We start from the raw sequence: 21,326 nt of genomic DNA, 5'->3' as shown, positions 1-21,326 counted from the left end.
AAATATTAGACCTTCAGATTATACTTACTTTCATTTCATCCTTTTTTAATGCTATTTTTGTATTTATTTTAGAATATGCGTATTAGCAGAATAGTACCATAGTTAATAAATAGTGTACACATGTCGAGGTGCATGGTAAAAAATTTTAGTGATACGTATGTGGAGTCACAGCTTTGAAGGAGAGAATCCCGATCACGTTCTAGAAGTTTCCTCGTGAAAAAGTGCTCAGAGCAGGTCATTTCTGGGTGAAGCCCGGGAGTCGTCCTGGCGGTCGGCTTCAGAGGCCCGTGCCCTTAGGTGTTCAGGGAGCCAGTGAAGGAAGGAGACCCTGGGCTTTCGGGGCCTTCCCCAACGGTAGGTTGTGTGTTTCGGACTTTCCAGAAAAACAACAGCATTGAGTTCCTCGTATCAGCCCTAAAAGGAAGGTACTATAATCACATTACCCCCATTTTAAGGATGAGGAAACAAGGCCTAGGTTAGCTGAGGCGTGCAGCAGCCTAGACTGGGCCCAGGAGCCCTGGCGCTAGAGCCCGCATCAACCCCTGGGTGCCCAGCCCAAAACAAGAAGGGCCGGGAGCCTGTCCGTGGGGGCAGGGAACACAGAAGGAGGTGCACATCCCTCCAAGAGTGGGAGTCTTGGGGCGGAGGGAAGGGTGGAGGCCCGAGAGGGAGGGGCACCAGTGAGATACTGCAGCTTGGGGAGGGGTGCGGGGGCAGGGTGAGATCAGCCTTCCGCCAGGGGCTCCTGGGAAGAACGTGGGAAGGAGCATGGGAAAGAGGGTGAGGCTCCTGACATCAGGTCTGCCAGACGGGGTTCTGGGGAGGGCCACAGAGAGCCCCACACAGGACAGACACCCAGCCCATGGAGTTCCCCTGCCCTCTGCCTGTTCTGAGCAGAAAGTAGGACCTTCCCCTGTGCCCCACACCACACCCACAGATCCTTGTGTTTTCTTGGAAGTCAGCTAAGGCTTCCCGGAACTGGAGCGAAGGCTGCTGTTCCTCCTGATGTGCTGCTGAGCTCCCTGTCTTTGAAGGTGTGCAACCAGAGGCCAAATGACCTAATAATGGGGTTGTGTAGAGGAAGAGAGATGTGGGACAAATCTGGAAGGCTCCTTCCCCTCTGGAATGCTCAGACCCGTGACTCCGAGTGGCGAGGAGAGCTGTAGCAGGGAAAGTGCAGGAGACGGTGCCTGCTACAGCCTCCCCCTGGGTCCACCCTGCTTAGAAAGGCAGCTGGCCCCACTCTGGGAACAGCTCCATCCTACCTGTCTGTCCCACCTGTGCTTGGACCTGCCACCCAACCTTGGCCTCTGAAGGATCTGCACCGGAGCTAATTATTTCACGATTAGCTTGGATTTTCACTTATTTCCATTCTTTCCCTCCTGACCTGCGAGACCACAACTCATTGCAGACATTTAAACACCAGTTACACTGGCAACTCTCTCCAGATCTGCTCTGCAACAGGCATTCAGGGGATCCGTGAGAACTGGGGGATGATAAGTACATCTTTATTTTCCTTATCCTTTAACTAGAATTTAATACTTCCTGTAATTAGGAATGCAAGCAAGAAACTGCAGAAGTATTAGCAAAACCCGTCACTTTGTTGCCAATACAAACCGTGTAGAGGTTCCTATAATAGCACAGCTGTTGCCAATCGCCTGAAGTCCTGTTTATGCTCATCCCTAGCAGGTGAAGTTACAGATGTGCTTAGACCTGCGGCACGGAGAGAGCACCCCATTCATTACCGTTCCACAAATATTTTGATAATGTTTTTGATATAAGTGGTTTCCTTTATAAAAGAATTATAAATTTATAAATTTCCTTTATAAAGGAATTTCATTATAAAATGAAACCCATGCATTTCATTTTATGCACTTCTAGACATTATATTGAGACAGGATTCTCGGACTTGATGAGATGCCAAAAAAGTGATCAGTGTGCTTTTAGAATAATCTAGAGGTGGGGGATTTACAGTTAATGTGCAGAAAAAGAAAAAATAACCACATAAGCCCGAATCATACAAATTAAAATTCAACTTCCTTACACAGCTGGAGGCACCTTTTTAAAAAATACTTGTTAATTTACTTATATGACAGAAAGAGAGATCACAAGTAGGCAGAGAGGCAGGCAGAGAGAGAGGGGAAAGCAGGCTCCATGCCGAGCAGAGAGCCCGATGTGGGGCTCGATCCCAGGACTCTGAGATTATGACCTGAGCCGAAGGCAGAGGCTTAACCCACTGAGCCACCCAGGCACCCTGGAGGCAGTTTTGATAGCCACAGTTTTATCATTCTTAAAGTGAGAGTCTTCAAAAATGCTTCTTTATATTCAAAAGCTAAAAGTCAAAGTAAAGTTGGCCCAATTATCCTGGTTTGGGAGTGGTCACATCATTCAGTTGGTCAAATCAGTCTATTTTCAAAAACCAGAGAAACCCACACATTTTGCCAACAAACACAAAGGGGCAGAACTAAGTGACGGGGTGTACAGAAAGGCAGCCGACTACTCACAGCCAGTGCTCTGGCTCGACGTAAAGGCCTTTCTGCACGTTAGGAACCTCAGTTCCTTCAGGGTTGCGAGTTCAGTTTTCTGTGGTTTGAGCCTGAACAGGGTCCACTCAGCATGTAGGTCAATGTAATGGGAATTGCCCCTAGTTTGAAGGTATAATTTGTACATTCTTTCTTGGCCTTAGGAGCAAATGTCCTGTGGTCAGATATAGCCAGAATGGTTATAAGGACAGCTTGAGTTTTAGGAGGCACCACATAAGAATTTTGGCATTTAAGGACGTCTTGAAGCCTGCTCACTTCAACCCAAACTTCAACTAGTGGCCCGCAGGGGATCCACCGGGGCTGGATGAAGTTTCCGCAGGCCAGGAGTCACCGAAGGAACTACGGAGGGCCAGACAAAGGGTCCTGGGAGACTTGTGTGTGTATTTGGCCAATTTCTGAGCAACGCGGCCTCCTCAAAGAGCCCCCAGGGGTGAACTTTATATCGTGGTGTGAATAAACCGTTGTGTGGTCTGGCGGTGTCCTGAAATCGACGGTAGACCTGCAGACCGCCCTAACAGACTAGACCCCTGAAGCCCTAACTTCCACCGGGAAAGGACTGGGAGTCTTCTCGGCTTTACCCCAGTTTCCATCAGGAGAGACAGCAACCTGCTGACAGAGCTGGCCATTCAGGGTCAGCCCAGACAGCTGAGGCCCTGCATGTCCCTCCATCCCTGCGGGGGTCACTCCTGCGGGGAGGGGCGGCCCCCGTCTCCCTCCACCCCCAGGGGGGACACTCCAGCAGGGAGGGGCGGCCCCCATCGCCCTCCACCCCAGGGGCGCAGAGGGTCAGAGGACACACCCAAAGGAGCAGAAGCCTAGAGCCTGCAGGTGCGGAAGGGGAAACCTGCGGCGGCCCTGGGGGCCGCGTGGCGCCGCGACGGTAGGGGGCGCTGCGGCGCGCGCCTGCGCCCCGGAGCGGGGCGGGGGCTGCGAGATGCCCCGCCCCCCCGTCGCCGCTCATCGCTGCGCGACGCCGTCGCCGCGAACCGCGCGTCACAAGTGCGGCGACCGTGCAGCCGGCAGGACGGCGGTGAGTTGACGCGCCTGGACGTTGGGGATGGCGGTCTGTGGGGCCCCGGCGGACCGGCCAGAGGGCGGGTGAGCGAGGGTGCGCCGGAGGCGGCCTCCAAGCTGGTGTGCTCAGGGATGCTCCGGGCCACGGGCCCGGCGGGGGCTCCTGGGCGTCCCCTCGCCCTGGCTTCCTGTGGGGGCGCGGGGCCCGAGAGGAGGAGGAGGGGTCGCGTCTGGCCTGAGAAGGCCCTGGGCAGCGGCGTGGCGGGGGCCGGCGTCTCCGCGGGAGAGGCCTCTGACCGTAGATGGAAGTTTCCCCGGGGTCGGCCGCGCTGCCTTCCTCGGTAGCGAGCTTCCCGTCGCCGGACAGGGGCAGGCGCGGGCCGGGTTCTCTGGACTTGCCGTCCTGGGGGTTCCTGACCCGCCTGGGTAATAGGGCGCGTGTGGCGCTCTTCGGAAGCTGTGAGGAGCGAGCGATGACTTCGGCTGGGGAAAGCGGGGAGACTAACGTACGGAAAGGGAGGAGGAGGGCTCCGGGGCTCTTCAGCTCTGAAATCACTTGTCATGGGGGGTAACGTCGCCTGGTCACCTGTGCTCTGGCGTGTGTGCACCGTGTACCGTCACAGCGATCCCGGGGAGGCCTCCTTGAGCTGTGAGGTCGTGTGAGGGTGGAGGCGCTCGCAGCGGCGCCTGCAGGGTGGGGGTGGGCGGTTCAGAGAGCTGGTGCACGAGCTCGCGTGGACCCAAGCCTTGGTTTGAGGAGGCCGCTTCCTGCCAGCCTTCCTGCTCCCCGCTGGTTCCCTCCGCCGCTAAGTACAGATCCCGACCGGAAGAGGGGCCGGCAAACCTGGCACGAGCTCCTCCCTGCCCTCCCTGCCCTGTTCTTGTCGCAGATGAGCTAACCCTGCCACCTTCATCGAGATCTTCACGGACGGGTTATTCAGAAGTTGTTCTTCCCCTTATCCTTGGAAAGTCTTCGTGGTGGCCTTTTGGGGTTTGCAGATTTAAAGCAAGTAACCTGAACCTGGGTGCCTTCGTTGTGTGGTCTCTTCTTTCCCTGGATGGAATTGGGGGGCAAGAATGTGGGTGAGAAGAACGGCACTTTCAGGTTCTCTAATCTCCAGCGGAAATTCAGCATTTCCTCCCGTCGCGAGTGCGGGCAGCAAACCCGGTGTCGGCAGCGACTCTGTCAGCGACAGAAGTCACAGCTGCGTCCGCGTCTCCTGAGACTGCGTGAGCGCATTGCCCGCTGAAAGTTCTGTAGGGATCGGAACGCAGCTTCACAGATCGAACCTCCACGTTGGGGAGGCGTTCCGCTTCGGCGTGCGGTCCGTCTGTCTTGTCTCGGCCCGTATTGGCAGGTTTGCCTGCACGCTGAGGTGTACCTGCGGCCCCGAATCAGCACTCGCAGCGCTTTCGTGGTCTCGCACGGATATGTGCACAGTGGCGAAAACTTGGGGTCCCCTGACACATTGTCAGCTGCAGCAGAACAAGGGGGCGCCCTGCCTTCTTTGTCACCTCTCTCATGTAAACCAGGGTCCTTTTTCCGGTCTATTTAGTGTCATGAGTTTTTTGTTTTTGTGCTTTTTGTTTGCAGTATCAGCGTTAAAATGGCCCCCAAATGCGGTGCGAAAGTTTGTGTTCCTCGGTGCGCCTCCTGTGAGGGGCCTGCGGGGAGATCGTGTGTGCAGTCCGCTTCCGTTAGGCTTAGGGAGTGCTGTATTGGTTGGGACCCTGCCCCAGTATTTCTCCTGCAGCCGTGGGGTCCGTATGCACTAGTTTGGTGTCCTGGTGACTTCACCGACAGAAGAGCCTCGAGTAACAAGCATTGGTTCCCTTTCTAGTCCTGTGCATTTATGAAATCCTGAGAAGGGGTTTACAGGTTTGACAGGGCTGCCGGAGGGCCTAGGGCACACACACGAGATATGAAGAACCCTTACAGCCTGAGAAGATATGACTGTTCTTTTTTTTTTTTTTTTTTTTTTTTTAGTTTTTATTTATTTCTTTGACAGAGAGAGATCACAAGCAGGCAGAGAGGCAGGCAGAGAGAGAGAGGGAAGCAGGCTCCCTGCCGAGCAGAGAGCCCAATGCGGGGCTTGATCCCAGGACCCCGAGACCATGACCTGAGCCAAAGGCTTTAACCCACTGAGCCCCCCAGGTGCCCCCGTACGTCTGTTCTTAAAGGAAGTTTGTGTTTGGTTGAGCCCAGTCCTTGAAGACCCCGGGAGCTGTGTGTCTCATTCACGTGCCTGTTGGCTCTCGTGGGCATATTTGGCCGAGATCCCTTCAGAGACTATAACCACTTTGCTCCCACATACTTGCTTCTTGAGTTTTGACTAAATAATATTTACAATTAAAAGAACCTGTGGTTTTGTCTCTCTGAAGAGCAGCAAGGGGTGCAGACTGGTGCCTCCTGATAGTCAGATCTGGGGAGAGGAACACTTGGCAAGGGGTAGGTGTAAGTTGAGTCCCTGGGCTCCGAGAGAGAAAGGAGACCTTGCTGCCCTATAGGGCTTGTGAAGGGGGCCGCTGGGGCCGACCTCTGCTCCAGCAGAGGGTTGCCTTGTTTTCTTGATAAGGGGACCTCCTGTATCCCTCTCCGTCCTGATGACACCGCTCACTGAAGTCCTGATGTTTCCACAGAAACGTCTGGCCTGTAGCCTTCGTCTTCAGTTAAGGAAATGACCAACCAGGTAAGGCCTGTGGTGAGGCACAGAACGGCAGCTGGTCTCCCTGGCAGGTTGGAGGCCAGTACGAGGGCTGGGTGTCTTCGCAGGAGACCATCATCTCCTTCCTGCTCTGCTCGGGAGTGCTGGGGGACCCTGGGAACCTAGAGTCCGGAGGGTTAGGTGCCGCACAGCACGCACGGGAGGAGGCTATCTAAGTCTTCTCCAGGTTGACGGAGGGATTGCGGAAAAGAATTTGTTCTCAGGGGTGCCTGGCTGGCTCCGTCACTAGAGTGCGTGACTCTTGATCTCAAGGCTTAAGTTCAAGCCCCACATTGGACATAGAGCTTACTTAATTAAAAAAAAAAAAAAAAGCTTATATTCAAAAACAAGAAGAAAACAAAAATCAGAAAGGGAGAGATCTTTGCAGTAAGATTGGGGACCATGGGAACAGATTAGTCAGGCTGTTTGTTTTATACAACTACAAAACTTGGGCTGGAAGCTGGTTGCAGAGCCTCCTGTGGTCCAGCCAGGGAATGCACAGAATTTATCTGTCCCCTCGGGATGGGGAGAGAGAGAACAGTTTCTGCAAGAACTGATTTTCTTCTGGTGTGGTCAGCTCTGCAAGTGTTGGGTGAGAAGGAATCAGGGAGCTTGCAGGATGGGCAGGGTGAGGACGGGGGAGTCGCTCACGCACTGGGGGTGGGGGGTGAGGTGGGTGCCGGGGGTGTTTTAGGGAGGGGGTGGGATACTCTGAATCTGACCACTGGTTTGATGAGGCGTCCGCTCTTTTTTAGTACAGTATTCTCTTCAAGCAAGAGCAAGGTAAGCAGCCTGCCAGCAGAGTCACCTGTGAGAACTCTGTCATCGTGGTGTTTCGGGTGTGCTGACCTGACAGGCTGTCCCCAAGTGACTCACTTTGCGGAAGAATCAGCAGACGCAGCTGAAAACAGATACTTACAAGCAAACTGCAGCAGAAGCCCCAAACAACTAACTGGAAAGAAAAAGCAGGAGTCACATGAGAGACACTCCGGGCTGAGGGGTGTTTTCCCACCTGAGAAAGATGCTGCTCAAGCTTCCCAGCTACCAGGGTGAAAGAGGGAAACATTAGAGCCTCAGCACTTGCCCTGGGGTCTTCACAACAGCTGCCCCGCTCAGACAAGGGCAGGGGCTCCCGCAGCGACCATGACCTTACTGAAAGTAGGGGACGCAGCAGTGTGGGGAGGGCTGGGGCTGTCCCGTCTCGGGGTGCAGCTTGCCTGGGGCACAGGGCATCACGCAAGCCTCATTTCACACCTGGAAGAGCTGGGCAGAGCCTGGGGCATTTGTGGGAGCACCGCCTGAAAGCTCTTGCGGTCTGAGCAGCCGCCACTTGGGTAGTCTGAAGTTTAAGCCAGAAGCTTTCGCTCAGAGGGGTAACTGGCGAGTCGGGCGTGCCAGTCGGCACCCTGGCCAGCAGCTCATGCCATCCCCGTGGCGCGCTGGCGGACGTGGCTCGGGTAGGCGGCGTCCTTGAAGCCACGGTGCTGCGCGTGAGTCATGGCTGCTCAGTGCCCAGTAGTCACCGCTTGAAAAGCTGGTCCTCGACTGTTGCTACGCGGCGTGACTAGAGCCTCCGCGTGCACTTGGCACGTGTGTGGACCTGCGCCAGGTCTGCAGACCCCACGGTGAGGCCTCCGCATTTACGGTGGACTTTAGTTCTTAAAGAGCTTGGCTTTGAACCCCAGTTCTGCTCCTTAGCTTTTGACTTTGGGTGAGTTACTTGGCTTCTCTAAGCCTCTGATTCCTTGTCTGTAAATGTTAACGGTACCTCCTTCATAGGGTTGTTGTGATTAATTGAGATAATATTTACTTTAAAAAATGTAGTAACGGACTCATCAAGCATAGTAGACATTTGTGACAAAAGACAAATCAGGTGTGGAGATACTTATTTTCATCCTGTGCTATTTGCTTTTGAACTGCCTGCTGGTTCCTAAGCATCCCTAAGAGATGAGTCTTACCAAATTTAGGTCTTTTTTGGGGAAGGGAGGCAGGGGAGATCCTGCTGGTTTGCCTAGTTTTAACCAGGTGATGGCATTCCAGACTGAGGCACACAGGCAGCATGCTAAAGTGGGAAAGACTCGGATAATTCCGGAACTCCCTCCCTCCCTGGGACACCTGAGATCTGGGGCGTGTGATTGTGTGTGCGTGTGTGCACTCCTGCTTCTGCGGTTGAGAGAAAAGCAGAAGGGAAAGCACTGGGCCAGACAGTAAGCCGGGTGGCCGGTTTACCAGCGGCGTGAACTCATAACTGTTGGAAGTGTAGATGTTGCGTGAAGTGTAGATATTGCGTGAAGGTTTTTACGTGAAGTGCTTTCCGTTCTAGCCCATGATGATGCCATTTGGTCAGTCGCCTGGGGGACAAACAAGAAAGAAAACTCTGAGACAGTGGTCACAGGATCCCTGGATGACCTGGTCAAGGTCTGGAAATGGTGAGCACCCTCTCCCCAACAGCCTTGAAGACTGGGGTTTAGGGTTTTTCTTCTGGACTCTGAACGGCAATCAGGAAAGTGTTAAGTGCAGTCCAGGTAAGGAAGCAGTAGCAGTATGGAGGTCGAAAAAGGCAGCCAGTTTTTTCTCATTTGTTTTCCTCTTATGCAGTATAAAGGCCTATAGTTTAAGAGGAAAAAAAAAGTCCCACAGTTAAAACCTGGCTGATTTCGGTGTTCTGTGTTCTCTGTGCTCGTGGGTTCTCTCTGATTCTGCATTTCACAGACCGCGGGTAATGGGAGCAGGGGTGGGTCACGGGGGCCCAGAATTTCAGATGCTGGTACAGCGTGTTGCGTGTGAAGAAACCCATCTCTCTGTCCCCCACCGAAGGTCTGATGAGAGGCTGGACCTGCAGTGGAGCCTGGAGGGACACCAGCTGGGTGTGGTGTCTGTGGACATCAGCCACACGCTGCCCATTGCCGCATCCAGTTCGCTCGATGCTCACATCCGCCTCTGGGATTTGGAGAACGGCAAACAGATAAAGTCTATAGATGCAGGACCTGGTAAGACTCTTAGAGAAGGTAAACTCTCACTGTCCCTTTCCAGACCTCTAAGGATAGAAGTTCGACAGGTCAGGAGTGTTTGTTGCGGGGGTACCGTGGTGCATGGACCGTGTGTTAGATACTGCCTTTGGTAGGGTGGCGGCAGTCCTCCAACCAGCAGAGTCTCAGCAGCTAAGCAGGGGCTTTGTGGGTCAGGTTTTACTGCCAGGTAACTTTTGGTGCTAAACCTGTTGAAAAACTCAACGGTTTTCAGAGGCTTTCAATTTTAGAATTGCCAGTTTGGGGTTGTGGACCGGAATTCAGATGGCCCAGAGCTGCGGTTTGCCATATTCTGATTTGTTACTTGCAGCGACTGATAGACGTCTCGAAGGTAAGGTGCTGTGTCCTTCTAGACCCGTATCGTGGTCCTCTCTGCTCATCCTGATTATAGGGCCTGATTCCCAGCATTTGACAGATAGGACACTAGTGGAGAGCACTTTTTCACCTACCGTAGGACAGCAGAATCTTGTCTCTCAGCCTGGGTGCATGTCTGGGGTAATAAGAGTTAATGATTTCGGTGGGCTGCTTTAATGTGGAACGAGCATTAATGGGAGCCTTCGATCCCCCGCGAATGACTGCATCACATTCTCCGCTAGAGGCTGTCCTGCTGGGATGGGCGACGAGCCCTCGAGAGCCTGCCTCTCTGGTGCCCCTGCGTGGATGGGTGACACAGGCGGTGCTTAGGGGTTTCCTCAACGTGGTCCCCTTGATCAGAGCCCCCGGTGGGTTGGCCTCCCACTGGTGATGCTCCGTGGCCACTACACTGGAAAGGGTAATAGCCCCGTGGTTCACAGGGAAGCGAGGCTGTCAGAAACAGAGTGTGTTTCCCCTTGGAAGCAATACCTCCGTCTATGATTCTTACTCTGGAGATTTTTAAAGAATATGCATGCCTAGGCCCTCTTTTGTATCCACTGAGGCACTATTTTCAGGGCGTGTGGGGTGGGATAAGTCTGGAAAAAGCTATCCAGACGCTGACTCCCCAGACGATGGTCTTCACCTGTATCCCCACCTGCTGACATCACTCTCTGAGGACTTGGGGCCCCAGACCAGCCCCCAAAGTCTACGAAGACACAGAGCCGGGGAGAGGAGGAAAAGGTAGATCTCTTGCTGCTTTTTTACCTTGGGCACCTAAGCCTTCCCGAGACCCGTGTCGCTGAGGTCACTGCGGGGCTCTGCAGCCCTGGGCACGCTGCAGTTGAGAGGAGCACTGGAGTGCTTCCAGCGAAGAGGACCGGTCTACACCCAGCTTGCTGTCCCCAACAGTGCCCTGAACATCTGGTATCGGTTCCCTGTTGGCGAGCGCTTGTGGAAAGGAACAGGTACAGAGAGTCGACAAGGGGTCGGATGTCCTTTCTCTTTGGACAAGAATCTGGTCATTACAGAGCAGGTACTGGGCTAGTGAGAGCAGGTGCTGCTGCTGAGCTGCCCGAAGGTCACACTGCTCGGGGCCTGAGCGCAGGGACACGGCGGTCATCAGAATGTGCACGGGGGATGTGGGTCACCACAAGCAACAGGGAGAAGGGAAAGAGAACACCCCTGATCCCGAAGAAGGAAGTGAGGACGCAGTGGAAGGCCGTGGAGACGCAGGGGGGGCCTCGTGGGCACAGCAGCCAAGCTCCCCGGCGCTCGGGAGGGGCGTCTGTGCTGTCAGACGGGCAGCACGCCTGAGTGGAGAGCTGGCCCGGCAGTGAGGGGCAGCGTGGGGACTGCATCAAGTTTCTGTTGTGCAAGTAGCAGGAGTCTTAGCGTGTGGGACAAAAACGCCCTGAATTCCAAGCATCAGCGTGTGTGACGTGAAAAGTTCTCCATTGTAAACCAGCTGGCGGGGAAATAGGAGAATAATTTAGGAATGTTATTTTATTAAACTGCAAGGAATCCAAAACAGATTTTCTAATCACCATTATTCCTGTAAACAGTCATGGTAGGAATAAGAAGCACAATCGTGTTAGAGTAAATGTTAGCCATTAGTAAGGAGAGGTTAAAAAGCAGCTGTTTGAGAGATTGGTTATAAAAGCTTTTTCAGATCTTCTCGGTTAATTGAGCATTCTTGCAGTCAATCTCCCTTGTTAAAACAAACATTTCATGAGAAAAGTGATAGAGCTAAATTATTTATTACTCCTTTGAATACGTGTGTTGAAATTTGCAAGAGACTGTTGTTTAAGACACTTTGGGAGACGGTGCTGACCCGCCTGTGCTGGGATGTGCTGGGACCTGCTGTCTGCTGTGTGTCATTGGCAGCGGCCTCTCTTCAGTCCCACAGGCTGGGAAGGGGCTGTCCTCTGCGAGCCCTTCCCGGGAATGAGGACGGTGTTTTGGGAGGGAGCCTTTCTCTATTTTCCCTTTGATCTGGCAAGCACTGTCCTGTCGGGGCAGGGTGGCAAGACTTGGGGCGTGTTCCCCTACAAGAGTGCGTATGGCTAACGGGACAGGCAGGTAGTGGGCAACTGGATGACTCCGTGGCCTCGGCCCTAATCCCAGAGAACCCCAGAGCGCTTTGGGATGTCCTCCCAAGAGGTTCCGAGCAGCCCAGGAAACAGTGGCGTGTTCCCAGATAGAACTCTAGAGCATGTGGCTTGCCCCAGCAGCGCAGGAGTCTGGAGACCCCTCCATTGGGCCGAGCAGCACTGCGATGCTGCTGGACCAATCCAGATGACACGAACAGAGCTGGGTTTTGCCATGTAACTGAGAAACAGGTGATTTTTCTAAAAACAATAGTGCCTCCTTCCAGTCCTTGTTAATCTGTGGTAAATACTTGGTCATATTAGAGTTCACCGGGGGAGCGTTCTGGGTAGTACGTCTCCATTTATTTCCAGCTCCAGCGAGGGGAGCTTTCGCTTCTGTGTGCTGTAAGGTTTGCCTGTTTTAAGTGTTGAGTGAGTTTTAGTCAGTCGCGGGTTGTGCAGGCACCACCGTAGTTGCAGGCCTCAGGAAGCCCCCTCGTGTCCGAGCAGAGTCTGTCCGTGCTCTGCCCTCAGCTCAGGCAGCCCCCGATCTGCTCTCCATCCACGTAGTCCGTGTCGGTGGGACTGTGTATGACCTTTCTGTCCACGCCACAGCTGTGAGCGCTCCCTCCCCTCTTGTTTTGTTCTGCCGCCCACCACGTGAACACGTGCATTCTTTCTGCTTAGTCTCTAGCAAGTTTCTTCTACTTACTGCGTGGTTCCTACTGTGTAGACGCCGTAGTGCTATGAACGCCTGTGTCCAAGTCTGTGTGGACGCGCACTTTCATTTTTGCTGGGTACACACCCCGGGATGGACTTGAAAGGTGTTTCTTAAGTTTGTTTTCACTTAAGAAACTGTCAGACTGTTAAGAAAACAATCCCATTTACAATCTCACCCTAACCAGTAAGATACCTCTGCACCAGCCTAACCAAAGAGGTAAAGGATCTGCACTCTGGAAACTATAATACACTGATGAAAGAAACTCAGGAAGGCACAAAGAAATGGAAAAACGTTCCATGCTCATGGATTGGAAGAACAAAATTGTTAAAGTGTTTATCCTGCCCAGAGTTATCTACACATTCAATGCAATCCCTGTCAAAATACCATCAGCGTTCCTCACAGAGCTGGAACAAATCATCCTAAAATTTGTGTGGAACCAGAAATCACCAAAGAAATGTTGAAAAAGAAAGCCATAGTTGGTGGCATCACAATTGCGGACTTCAAGCTCTAGTACAAAGCTGTCATCATCAAGACAGTGTGGTACTGGCCCAAAAACAGACACATAGATCAGTGGAACAGAATAGAGAGCCCAGAAATGGACCCTCAACTCCATGGTCAACCAATCTTTGACAAAGCAGGAAAGAGCGTCCAGTGGAAAAAAGACAGTCTCTTCAATAAATGGTGCTGGGAAAATTGGACGGTCACATGCAGAAGAATGACGTTGGACCATTTCCTTACACCACACACAAAAATAGACTCAAAATGGATGTAAGACCTCAATGTGAGAAAGGAATCCATCATAATCCTTGAGGAGAACACAGGCAGCAACCTCTTTGACCTCAGGTGCAGCAACTTCTTCCTAGAAACATTGCCAAAGGCGAGGGAAGCAAGGGCAAAAATGAACTACTGGGATTTCATCAAGATCAAAAGCTTTTGCGAAGCAAAGGAAACAGTTAACAAAACCAAAAGACAACGGACAGAATGGGAGAAGATATTTGCAAACGACATATCAGATAAAGGGCTAGTGTCCAAAATCTATAAAGAACTTAGCAAACTTAACACCCAAAGAACAAATGATCCAATCAAGAAATGGGCAGAGGACATGAACAGACATTTCTGCAAAGAAGACATCCAGATGGCCAACAGACACATGAGAAAGTGCTCACCGTCACTCGGCATCAGGGAAATACAAATCAAACCCACAATGAGATACCACCTCACACCAGTCAGAATGGCTAAAATTAACAAGTCAGGAAATGACAGATGCTGGTGAGGATGCAGAGAGAGGAGAACCCTCCTGCACTGTTGGTGGGAATGGAAGTTGGTGCAACCACTCTGGAAAACAGCGTGGAGGTTCCTCAAAAAGTTGAAAATAGAGCTACCTTACGACCCAGCAATCACACTACTGGATATTTACCCCAAAGTATACAAAAATAGTAATTCGAAGGGATACACACACCCCAATGTTTACAGCAGCAGTGTCCACAACAGCCAAACTGGAAATAGCCCAGATGTCCGTCGACAGACAAATGGATAAAGAAGATGTGGCGTATATATATAATGGAGTATTAACTCAGCCATCAGATAGGATGAACACTTATAATAGCATGGACGGAACCGGAGAGTACTGTGCTACGTGAACTAAGTCAGTCAGAGCAAGAGTTATCACACGGTCTCACTGATGTGTGAAATTTAAGAAACAAAGCAAACAAGCAAAGGGGGAAAACAGGCAAAGCAAGAAACAATATTCTCAGCTTCAGAGAACACACTGCTTGTCCCCAGGGAGGCCATGGGGGGTTGAGGGCACGTGTCCTGATAAGTGCCAGGTGATTAAAAGTTTTAAAAGAGAGGAAAACTGTTTACCCGTTTTTCAGACCGGCTGCACTGTTTTATGTTCCCACCCGTATGTGAGGATTTTGGTTTTTCCATATCCTTGTTAACACTTGGTATTGTCATATTTTTATTGAAAATTTAAGTCCTTAAACTAAATTGGTAAAGGATTAGCATCTTTACACATAGGTTTTTGAGTCAGGACATTGTTTCTAATTTTTAAAAAATCATCTTTTGATAAAACTTTAAGTCTTAAAAATTAAGGTCACACCTTAGGTCACACAGAGAAACTCACTGTATTTTTTTTCCCTTTTTTTTTTCTGTTTAGTGGATGCCTGGACTTTGGCCTTTTCTCCTGATTCCCAGTATCTAGCCACAGGAACTCATGTGGGGAAAGTGAACATTTTTGGTGTGGAAAGTGGAAAAAAGGAATATTCTTTGGACACAAGAGGAAAATTCATTCTTAGTATTGCATATGTAAGGAAACACGGTGGTCTTTTCTCTCCCAACTCTGCCTCGTGCTCTGTCAGCCAGTGGTGCTCCAAGTGGGCAGCTGCCTTGTGCTGGGGGAGGGGTGGCTGGACCTCACGGGGTCTCAGATGTCCTCCACGTGTTCTCTGCACAGAGCCCGGATGGGAAGTACCTGGCCAGTGGAGCCATTGACGGGATCATCAACATTTTTGATATTGCAACTGGAAAGCTCCTGCACACGCTGGAAGGTACAGCTTTTTGTGCAGACTGGGCTATCAGGTCACAAAGGACGAGTCAGTCTTTTAGTAAAATGCTGCTAAATGACAAATGAGCTTTAGATATGCAAAACAGTGATCTCAGTCAGAAATCTGAAATGCCTCCAAGTCTGAGTTTTGTCATCTCGTTATAACCTGGGCTCGTGGTCTTGGGACTAGTCAAAGAGCGGGTTCCTGTGAAGGGGCTTATCTTTCATGTGTTAATGTGGCTTAGCCTGAGGAGGAGGAGGAGGAGGAGGAGGAGGGCTTCATCTCCATCCTGATCCATGCTACAGAACTTTACCATTAGGAAATGACTTCTTGTCAAGAAGTCAGGGTGGATGACAGCCAGGCCCACCCCAGGGGCCCGTGGCCCAGCCTTGGGGCATGGGTAGGAGGGCGTCTCCCACTCCGGGCTCTTCGTGCTGGTGTGAATTCTGACCCAGTGAATACATTGCCTCCTCAGTTTACCGCTAACCCGACAGCACAGGACATGGTAGGAAACAGCACCCTGTTGTGCATCCACGCAGATCAGAGCGTGCATTTCCTTGTTTGTCCGCGTCTGTAGCAGAGGAGTTTTTCCCAAGCCGTGTGTGCTAAGGTCCGGCTCGTGAGGGAAGGGAACCAAGGAGAAATGGCTCCTGGAGGAGGGGCCTGGGTTGTGTGGATATTTCTAGAACACTGGGAGGAGGGGTCCATGCAGTCATTCCCTGTGTCTCTGACAGAGGCACCTGGGCAATCATTACTAGGGACAGTCAGTGGGGAGCCCACGATTTGCCACATTAACAAGGGCTTTGTGAATTTCAGGCCACGCTATGCCCATCCGCTCCCTGACCTTCTCCCCGGACTCCCAGCTCCTTGTCACTGCTTCAGATGACGGCTACATCAAGATCTATGACGTGTAAGTTACCGTGCAGACTCGGGCTTCTGTCCCAGGACCAGTGCCCTCCCTGTCTTCCACTGCTTGGAGGAGCCCTGGGTCTGGCAGGGACTTGTGTGCAGGGTCCAGGCATTGCTCCCCGTTCCACATCCCTGTCCTTGAACTTGGAATGTCACGGGCTGCCCGCTAGGATCAGTACGTCCTGCCTGTTTCCAGCCATTCCATCTCTTGTGGGCCTCATGGATTTTAAGTTCCATCAGGGCAGTCAGCCGTGTTCGGATGAGGAGGCGGAACCACAGGTGGTCGTGGGCCCGGGGTGATGGCAAAAACATGGCCCTCCCGCAGGCTGTCCTCTGCTCTGCCAGGGCGGGCCTCAGTTCACCCACCACCTCACTGCAGGTCTAGATGAGGGAGGCTCTTTGTGGGTGGTTTGGGCCGCAGGTGTAGGAGCAAGGGGCCATTCTCTTCAGGTCTAGCCATCTTTGGTTGTAAGCCTGTACAAGGCCCCTTCCTCCTGGGCTTCCCCGCTCAAGTCTCCCCTGGAAGGGGATTAACTGTGTCCTTGACCCTTCGACTCAGTACCAGGCGTGCCTCCGGTTCACGCCTCCCGATTGTGGCCTCCTGGTGCCTCAGGAGGGGCCGCTTGTCCGTGTCCCCGCGGAAGTGGGCACCGGGATTGACCGGGATTGCCCCAGTCCTGACTCTCCGTGTGCACACCCTCCTGTGGGCCTGTGAGGGCTTTCCCGGCGTCTGCGCAGGGAGCAGGGACACTGAGGACAGGAGGTGGTCAGTAGGGCAGCGAGCAAGAGCTGGCTGGGTGCTGCGGCTCAGGAGGGGTCCCCCTGCCCAGCTGTGCCTGCTCGTGGGTCCCAGAGCCCCAGGCTGCTGTGGCCAACGCTTCAGTGCCCGACTCTGCGTGCGAGGCCGTCATGACTACAGTTCCGGCCTCCTGACTAAGGGGGACGAGTGCCTGCGAAGTGCAGAGGACAAGCCTAGCCTGAGGCGGGTTCCTCTGAGGCCCCCCTCCCCCTCCAACCCCCTGTACTGCACTCTGTGCTGCCCGAGGGGCTGCACCTCAGTCGGGCCACAGGGTTGTCCTCCCGCCCCTGCTGTCGGGCTTGCGCTCACGGGGAAGTAAAAATGCCTTTTGTCGTTAGACCTGCCTTGTTCTCGATTCGATTAAAAATGGCATCTCCGAGCGCCATCTGTTCTAAGGAGTGAGTGTGGACCGCTCCAGGAACAGGAGCACCGGCCCCGCGTGGAGAGGGCGCCGGCAGCGTGGCGGCCGTGGAGCCGGCCGGCTCGCCCTGCTGCTTCTCTTTCCCCACTCAGCAGTCGTCTCGTCTCGCCTCGCGCCCCACTCTCTGCTGCGGGGCAGTCACCCACTGTCTAACGTGCGGTGAGACTTGATGTCATCTCTGTCTTGTCTGATGCTCTCCCGTTGCAGACAACATGCCAATCTGGCCGGCACACTGAGCGGCCACGCGTCGTGGGTGCTGAACGTTGCCTTTTGTCCCGATGACACACACTTCGTTTCCAGGTATGTGTGGTTCTCAGCAGCTTCTTACATGGTAAGAAGGTGAAAGTCATCGTTTATGTATCGCCTTAAGATCTGAACGGTCTGGCCCTTTGTTATTCAGGTAGACTTTGTTTTCTGCGTTGGTTTTGTCGGTGGTTGGGGTTTTTTTAAGTTATGCAGGTAGTTAATTGTCTTTCGCCAGAACAAAGATGGATTCTTGGGAACAGTTCAACTTTTGAGTGTTTTCTTATAAATCTAGGCTTCCACGTGTAGGGACTTTAGGGACCTCTGCGGTCCAGTAGTCACGTACACTGCATACCTCTGTGTGCAGAAGTCGTGCCTTTGGAGCCTGTGTCGCTCAGGCCGAGGACGGCCAGCTTCTAGCGTCACACAGCTACAGAAGCCTCTTCCTTTAGAAGTAGCCTTCAGTGGCGGCTTTCCCAGCCCTGCCCCCACCGACCTGGAAACAGGCTCACGTGTCTGAGACTCCTGATAGGAACCCAGGGATAAGAACCGGGCAGATGAGAACTTGAGGGACGTGGCCGCTTCGTGCGTAGGAAAAGCCACCAGAGAGGCCAGCACCCAGAGCTCCCTGGGGCCCCTGCTGGCCAGGGGGCACACAGGTGGGCACAGTGTAGATGAGCGAAGGAGGGTGGAGTTTCTGGTCAGATTCCTTCCAACTTAAAACCAGAATACAAACTGTTTTGGTACCAATGTCCCCTTCTGCACATAGTTCATCCGACAAAAGTGTGAAAGTTTGGGACGTTGGAACGAGAACGTGTGTGCACACCTTCTTCGACCACCAGGATCAGGTACGGCAGAGTTCACATTCGCGTTCCTTTATCTTTGGTTCCGGGGTTGTCTGAGTGCCGCCGCCGACATCCATCCCCGTTCCTGGCCTGCTGCTGGGCTGCTCTCCCTGCGTGGGTGATCCGATAGCCAGCGTCCCGCGTGCACCGCCTGCGCCCTTGGCCTGGAGAGCTGTGAGGTGTGATGTCCCCTCGGGGGCCAGAACACACAGCGCTAGCTGCATGGCCGTCCAGTGCGGGTGCCCGGAGTGTGCCAGGAGCACTCTTCCTGGTGCCACCTGCCGTGGCTGGCTCAGGAAGGGCCTTCCTCAGAAGTGCCTGGTGCTCTGGGGCACCTGGGTGGCTCAGTCGGTTAGGAGTCTGCCTTCGGCTCAGGTCATGGTCCCAGGGTCCTGGGATCGAGTCCTGCATCAGGCTCCCTGCTCAGCGGGGAGTCTGTTTCTCCCTCTCCTCTCTGCTCATGCATGTGCCCTCTCTCTCAAATAATTTTTTTTTAAAGTGCCCGTTGCTCACACACACAGCACTTGTTATTCTTAGAGGTGTCCACAGAAGTGGTGTGATGTTTTTTTTTTATAACATACCCAAAGCCATAAATTCTTATAGGTTGTTTCGCTTTAAGCAACATTGGTAACTTTTGTTTCAGTCTTTAAATGAGAAGGAAGGGGCTCTGTGCTCCCGCAACCTTTTTGTCTTTGCCAGCGTGGATGTGAAAGGAGCTAGGGCTCCAGGGAAAGGCAGGAGTCCGCACAGCGCCTGCTCCTACATTTCTAAGCAGCGCCAAGTGAGGCCCCTGTTGCTGGTCCCAAGTAGCAAGTCTCAGGAAACTGGTCACTTTAGGGAACAAAATGCCTATGGCAGTAAAAAGTTGGCTTCTAATATTTTTAATGAAGATCCTGGGGGTTTTATTTTTCATTTTGTCTTTTTTTTTTTTTTAAAGTAACGGGGGGCTTGAACTCACAACCCCAAGATCAAGTTCGCACGTTCTGCCGACTGAGCCAGCCGGGTGCCCTGATGGGCTCTTTGGAACGTAGCTTCACGCGGACGTTGCTGTTCCTGTGCTCTCGCGTCTGATCCGAAATCATTGCTGATGAAGTTGGGGGGTTCATCTTGATAGTCCACCGCGAGGGTAAAGCCTCCCTGCGGGCTTGTTTCCCTGCACATGAGGCTCAGAGCGTGCTGTCGTCTCAAAAGGGCTGCTGGGGTAGAAGGGAGGTCATCGGCCCACCCAGTGACAACACTGGGCTCAGGGCTGGAACCCCCACTTGGGGTCAGAGTGACAGGCTGACCCGATCCAACTCCAGCCACATCACCTTTGTCAAACCACTGCCCCGTGCTGGTTGCTGGCTCAGCTCCGGGGCCTGGCAGGCTCCAAGGGCCTTAGAGATCATCCCGGGCTGGGGACGGGGCACAGGACTGAGGGGACGCCCCAGGGTAGTTGTGGGCCGCCTTCTTTCTGGAGACGTGAATGAGAGCCCATGCTGGTCCCTTGCAGATGCCCGCTTCATGGCATGAGGTCGGGACTCCCCAGAACCTGAAACTCTGAACGTTTATGGAGTGCGGGAGGAGTGCGGGAGGCGAGGGAGTGATAAACAGCAGCAACGCCGGTGCCGTGTCGGGGGAGGCCCCATTCCCGCTGGCTCAGCACCAGAACCGTCCGTCTCCATTCAGTCTAGCGAGAGTACACAAGCGCGTTTGTTCGTAAAGAATAACGGCATTAGAGGGCGCCTGGGGGGCTCAGTGGGTTAAGCCTCTGCCTTCAGCTCAGGTCCTGATCCCGGGGTCCTGGGCTCAAGCCCCGTATTGGGTTCTTTACTCAGCAGGGAGCCCGCTTCACCCCCCACCCCTGCCTGCCTCTCTGCCTGCTTGTGATCTCTGTCAAATAAATAAAAAAATTTTTTTTAAATTTTTTTAAAAAGGACACAGGCTTTAGAACTTTTATTTCTGATTTACAGGTCTGGGGAGTAAAATACAACGGAAATGGCTCAAAAATTGTGTCCGTGGGCGATGACCAGGAAATCCATGTCTACGATTGCCCTGTGTAAACGCCACTCTCAGACCGGTGTGTACATCACGACATTCCTTACCTTTCTAGCATTTATTGGAGCAGAAACCTAAATTTTGTAGATACAGATCTTTTCACGTTCTATTAGAAATGCTGTTCGTGCTCGAACATAAAGTGTTCATAACACAAACCCCGTGTTCGTGAACGGGCTTTTTCAGCTGCCCTGGTGTGGGTGGGAGAGCGGGAGAGGGGTCTGCCCCAGAGATGGCGGGATCCGGCGCTCACCGGCCCTCCCAGCCAAGAAGCCCAGGCCTGTTCTCCAGAGGGTTGAGCCCCACACACTGCTGGTCTCAGAGTGGGGTCCTGAAGGGAACAGGGGTTTGCCCCGCTGGGGATGCTCTGGAGTCCTGCCTGTCTGGGCATCTACTGAGAGCCCGAGCACATCACCTGCTACACTGTGCACCTGACGGCTGCACAGAGGGCTGTGGCCTGTGGTGGACCCTGCTGCCTCTGCGATGTCCCCAGGCTCCAGCCCCGCCTCCGGCACGCCAGAGGCCAGTGCCCCTTCAGCGGGGCCTGTGTGAAAATGGCTCACTCCGAAGATGATTGCTTCTTATTAATGACTTCATATGCCTGTGAGATTGCATGCTTGTCCCCCAGTCCCATCACCCTCCGGACGAAGCCTGTGCCCCTCTCCTGCTCCTTGGCCGCCCTCCTGTAAGCACAGCCGTGGACGCTTCCCCCGCCTAGCGTCGGCACTCGCCCCAGTTCGGGTCCGAGCTCCCGTGCGCTGGTGCGAGGCAGGCTGGCCCGTAACACCCATGGGGGAGCTCCCGAAAACGTAAACAGCCAAAGCCACTTGTCTCTCATCCCAGCTCAGGTTTAATTTTGCAGTGATGGGTGTACAGGGGGAGTGAGTTTTGGGCAACACCCTCCAGATCCCCTCCCCACGACCAGGGATCGGGAGCTGAACGTAGTTCCACCCCCCAGCAGTCGCTTGGTGGGGGAAGACCAGGGAGTTGCGGTCCATTTGTGGACGAGTTTCATATGGGCTTGGTTGGAAGAGTAGCTTTAAGGTCTGTCCTGATCGATGGTCAAAGCAGGGACC

The 21,326-nt window shown here is 53.3% G+C and overlaps 1 protein-coding gene across 2 annotated transcripts; it reads left to right on the top strand.

Moving 5' to 3' along the window:
• The first annotated feature begins 3,505 nt into the window (after nucleotides 1-3,505).
• On the top strand, nucleotides 3,506-20,408 carry WDR61 (WD repeat domain 61). Of its 2 annotated transcripts, none has more exons than XM_032836855.1 (11): nucleotides 3,506-3,573; nucleotides 6,198-6,247; nucleotides 7,018-7,045; nucleotides 8,586-8,691; nucleotides 9,080-9,252; nucleotides 14,612-14,760; nucleotides 14,909-15,002; nucleotides 15,816-15,909; nucleotides 17,336-17,428; nucleotides 18,141-18,219; nucleotides 20,169-20,408. In XM_032836855.1, exons 2-11 carry the CDS (start codon nucleotides 6,236-6,238, stop codon nucleotides 20,256-20,258), a joined length of 918 nt encoding a protein of 305 aa, XP_032692746.1. In that variant the 5' UTR covers nucleotides 3,506-3,573; nucleotides 6,198-6,235; the 3' UTR covers nucleotides 20,259-20,408. The 2 variants fall into 2 exon arrangements, with proteins under 2 accessions (XP_032692746.1, XP_032692747.1); XM_032836856.1 differs by having other exon boundaries at nucleotides 3,549-3,641.
• The last annotated feature ends 918 nt before the right edge of the window (nucleotides 20,409-21,326 follow it).

The sequence above is a fragment of the Lontra canadensis genome, unplaced genomic scaffold (assembly GCF_010015895.1).
Source record: "Lontra canadensis isolate GAN:19392208 unplaced genomic scaffold, GSC_riverotter_1.0 scaffold94, whole genome shotgun sequence".
In the NCBI taxonomy this organism is placed as follows: domain Eukaryota; kingdom Metazoa; phylum Chordata; class Mammalia; order Carnivora; family Mustelidae; genus Lontra; species Lontra canadensis.
Note: the sequence above shows the minus strand (reverse complement) of the source record. Positions and strands in the feature narration are given on the sequence as shown.

What these genes read in the sequence shown, in the direction of transcription:
- WDR61 (XM_032836855.1), top strand. An exon ending in TCATTCTTAGTATTGCATAT is followed by an intron (nt 14,761 to 14,908) that starts GTAAGGAAACAC and finishes TTCTCTGCACAG; the next exon opens with AGCCCGGATGGGAAGTACCT. An exon ending in TACATCAAGATCTATGACGT is followed by an intron (nt 15,910 to 17,335) that starts GTAAGTTACCGT and finishes CTCCCGTTGCAG; the next exon opens with ACAACATGCCAATCTGGCCG.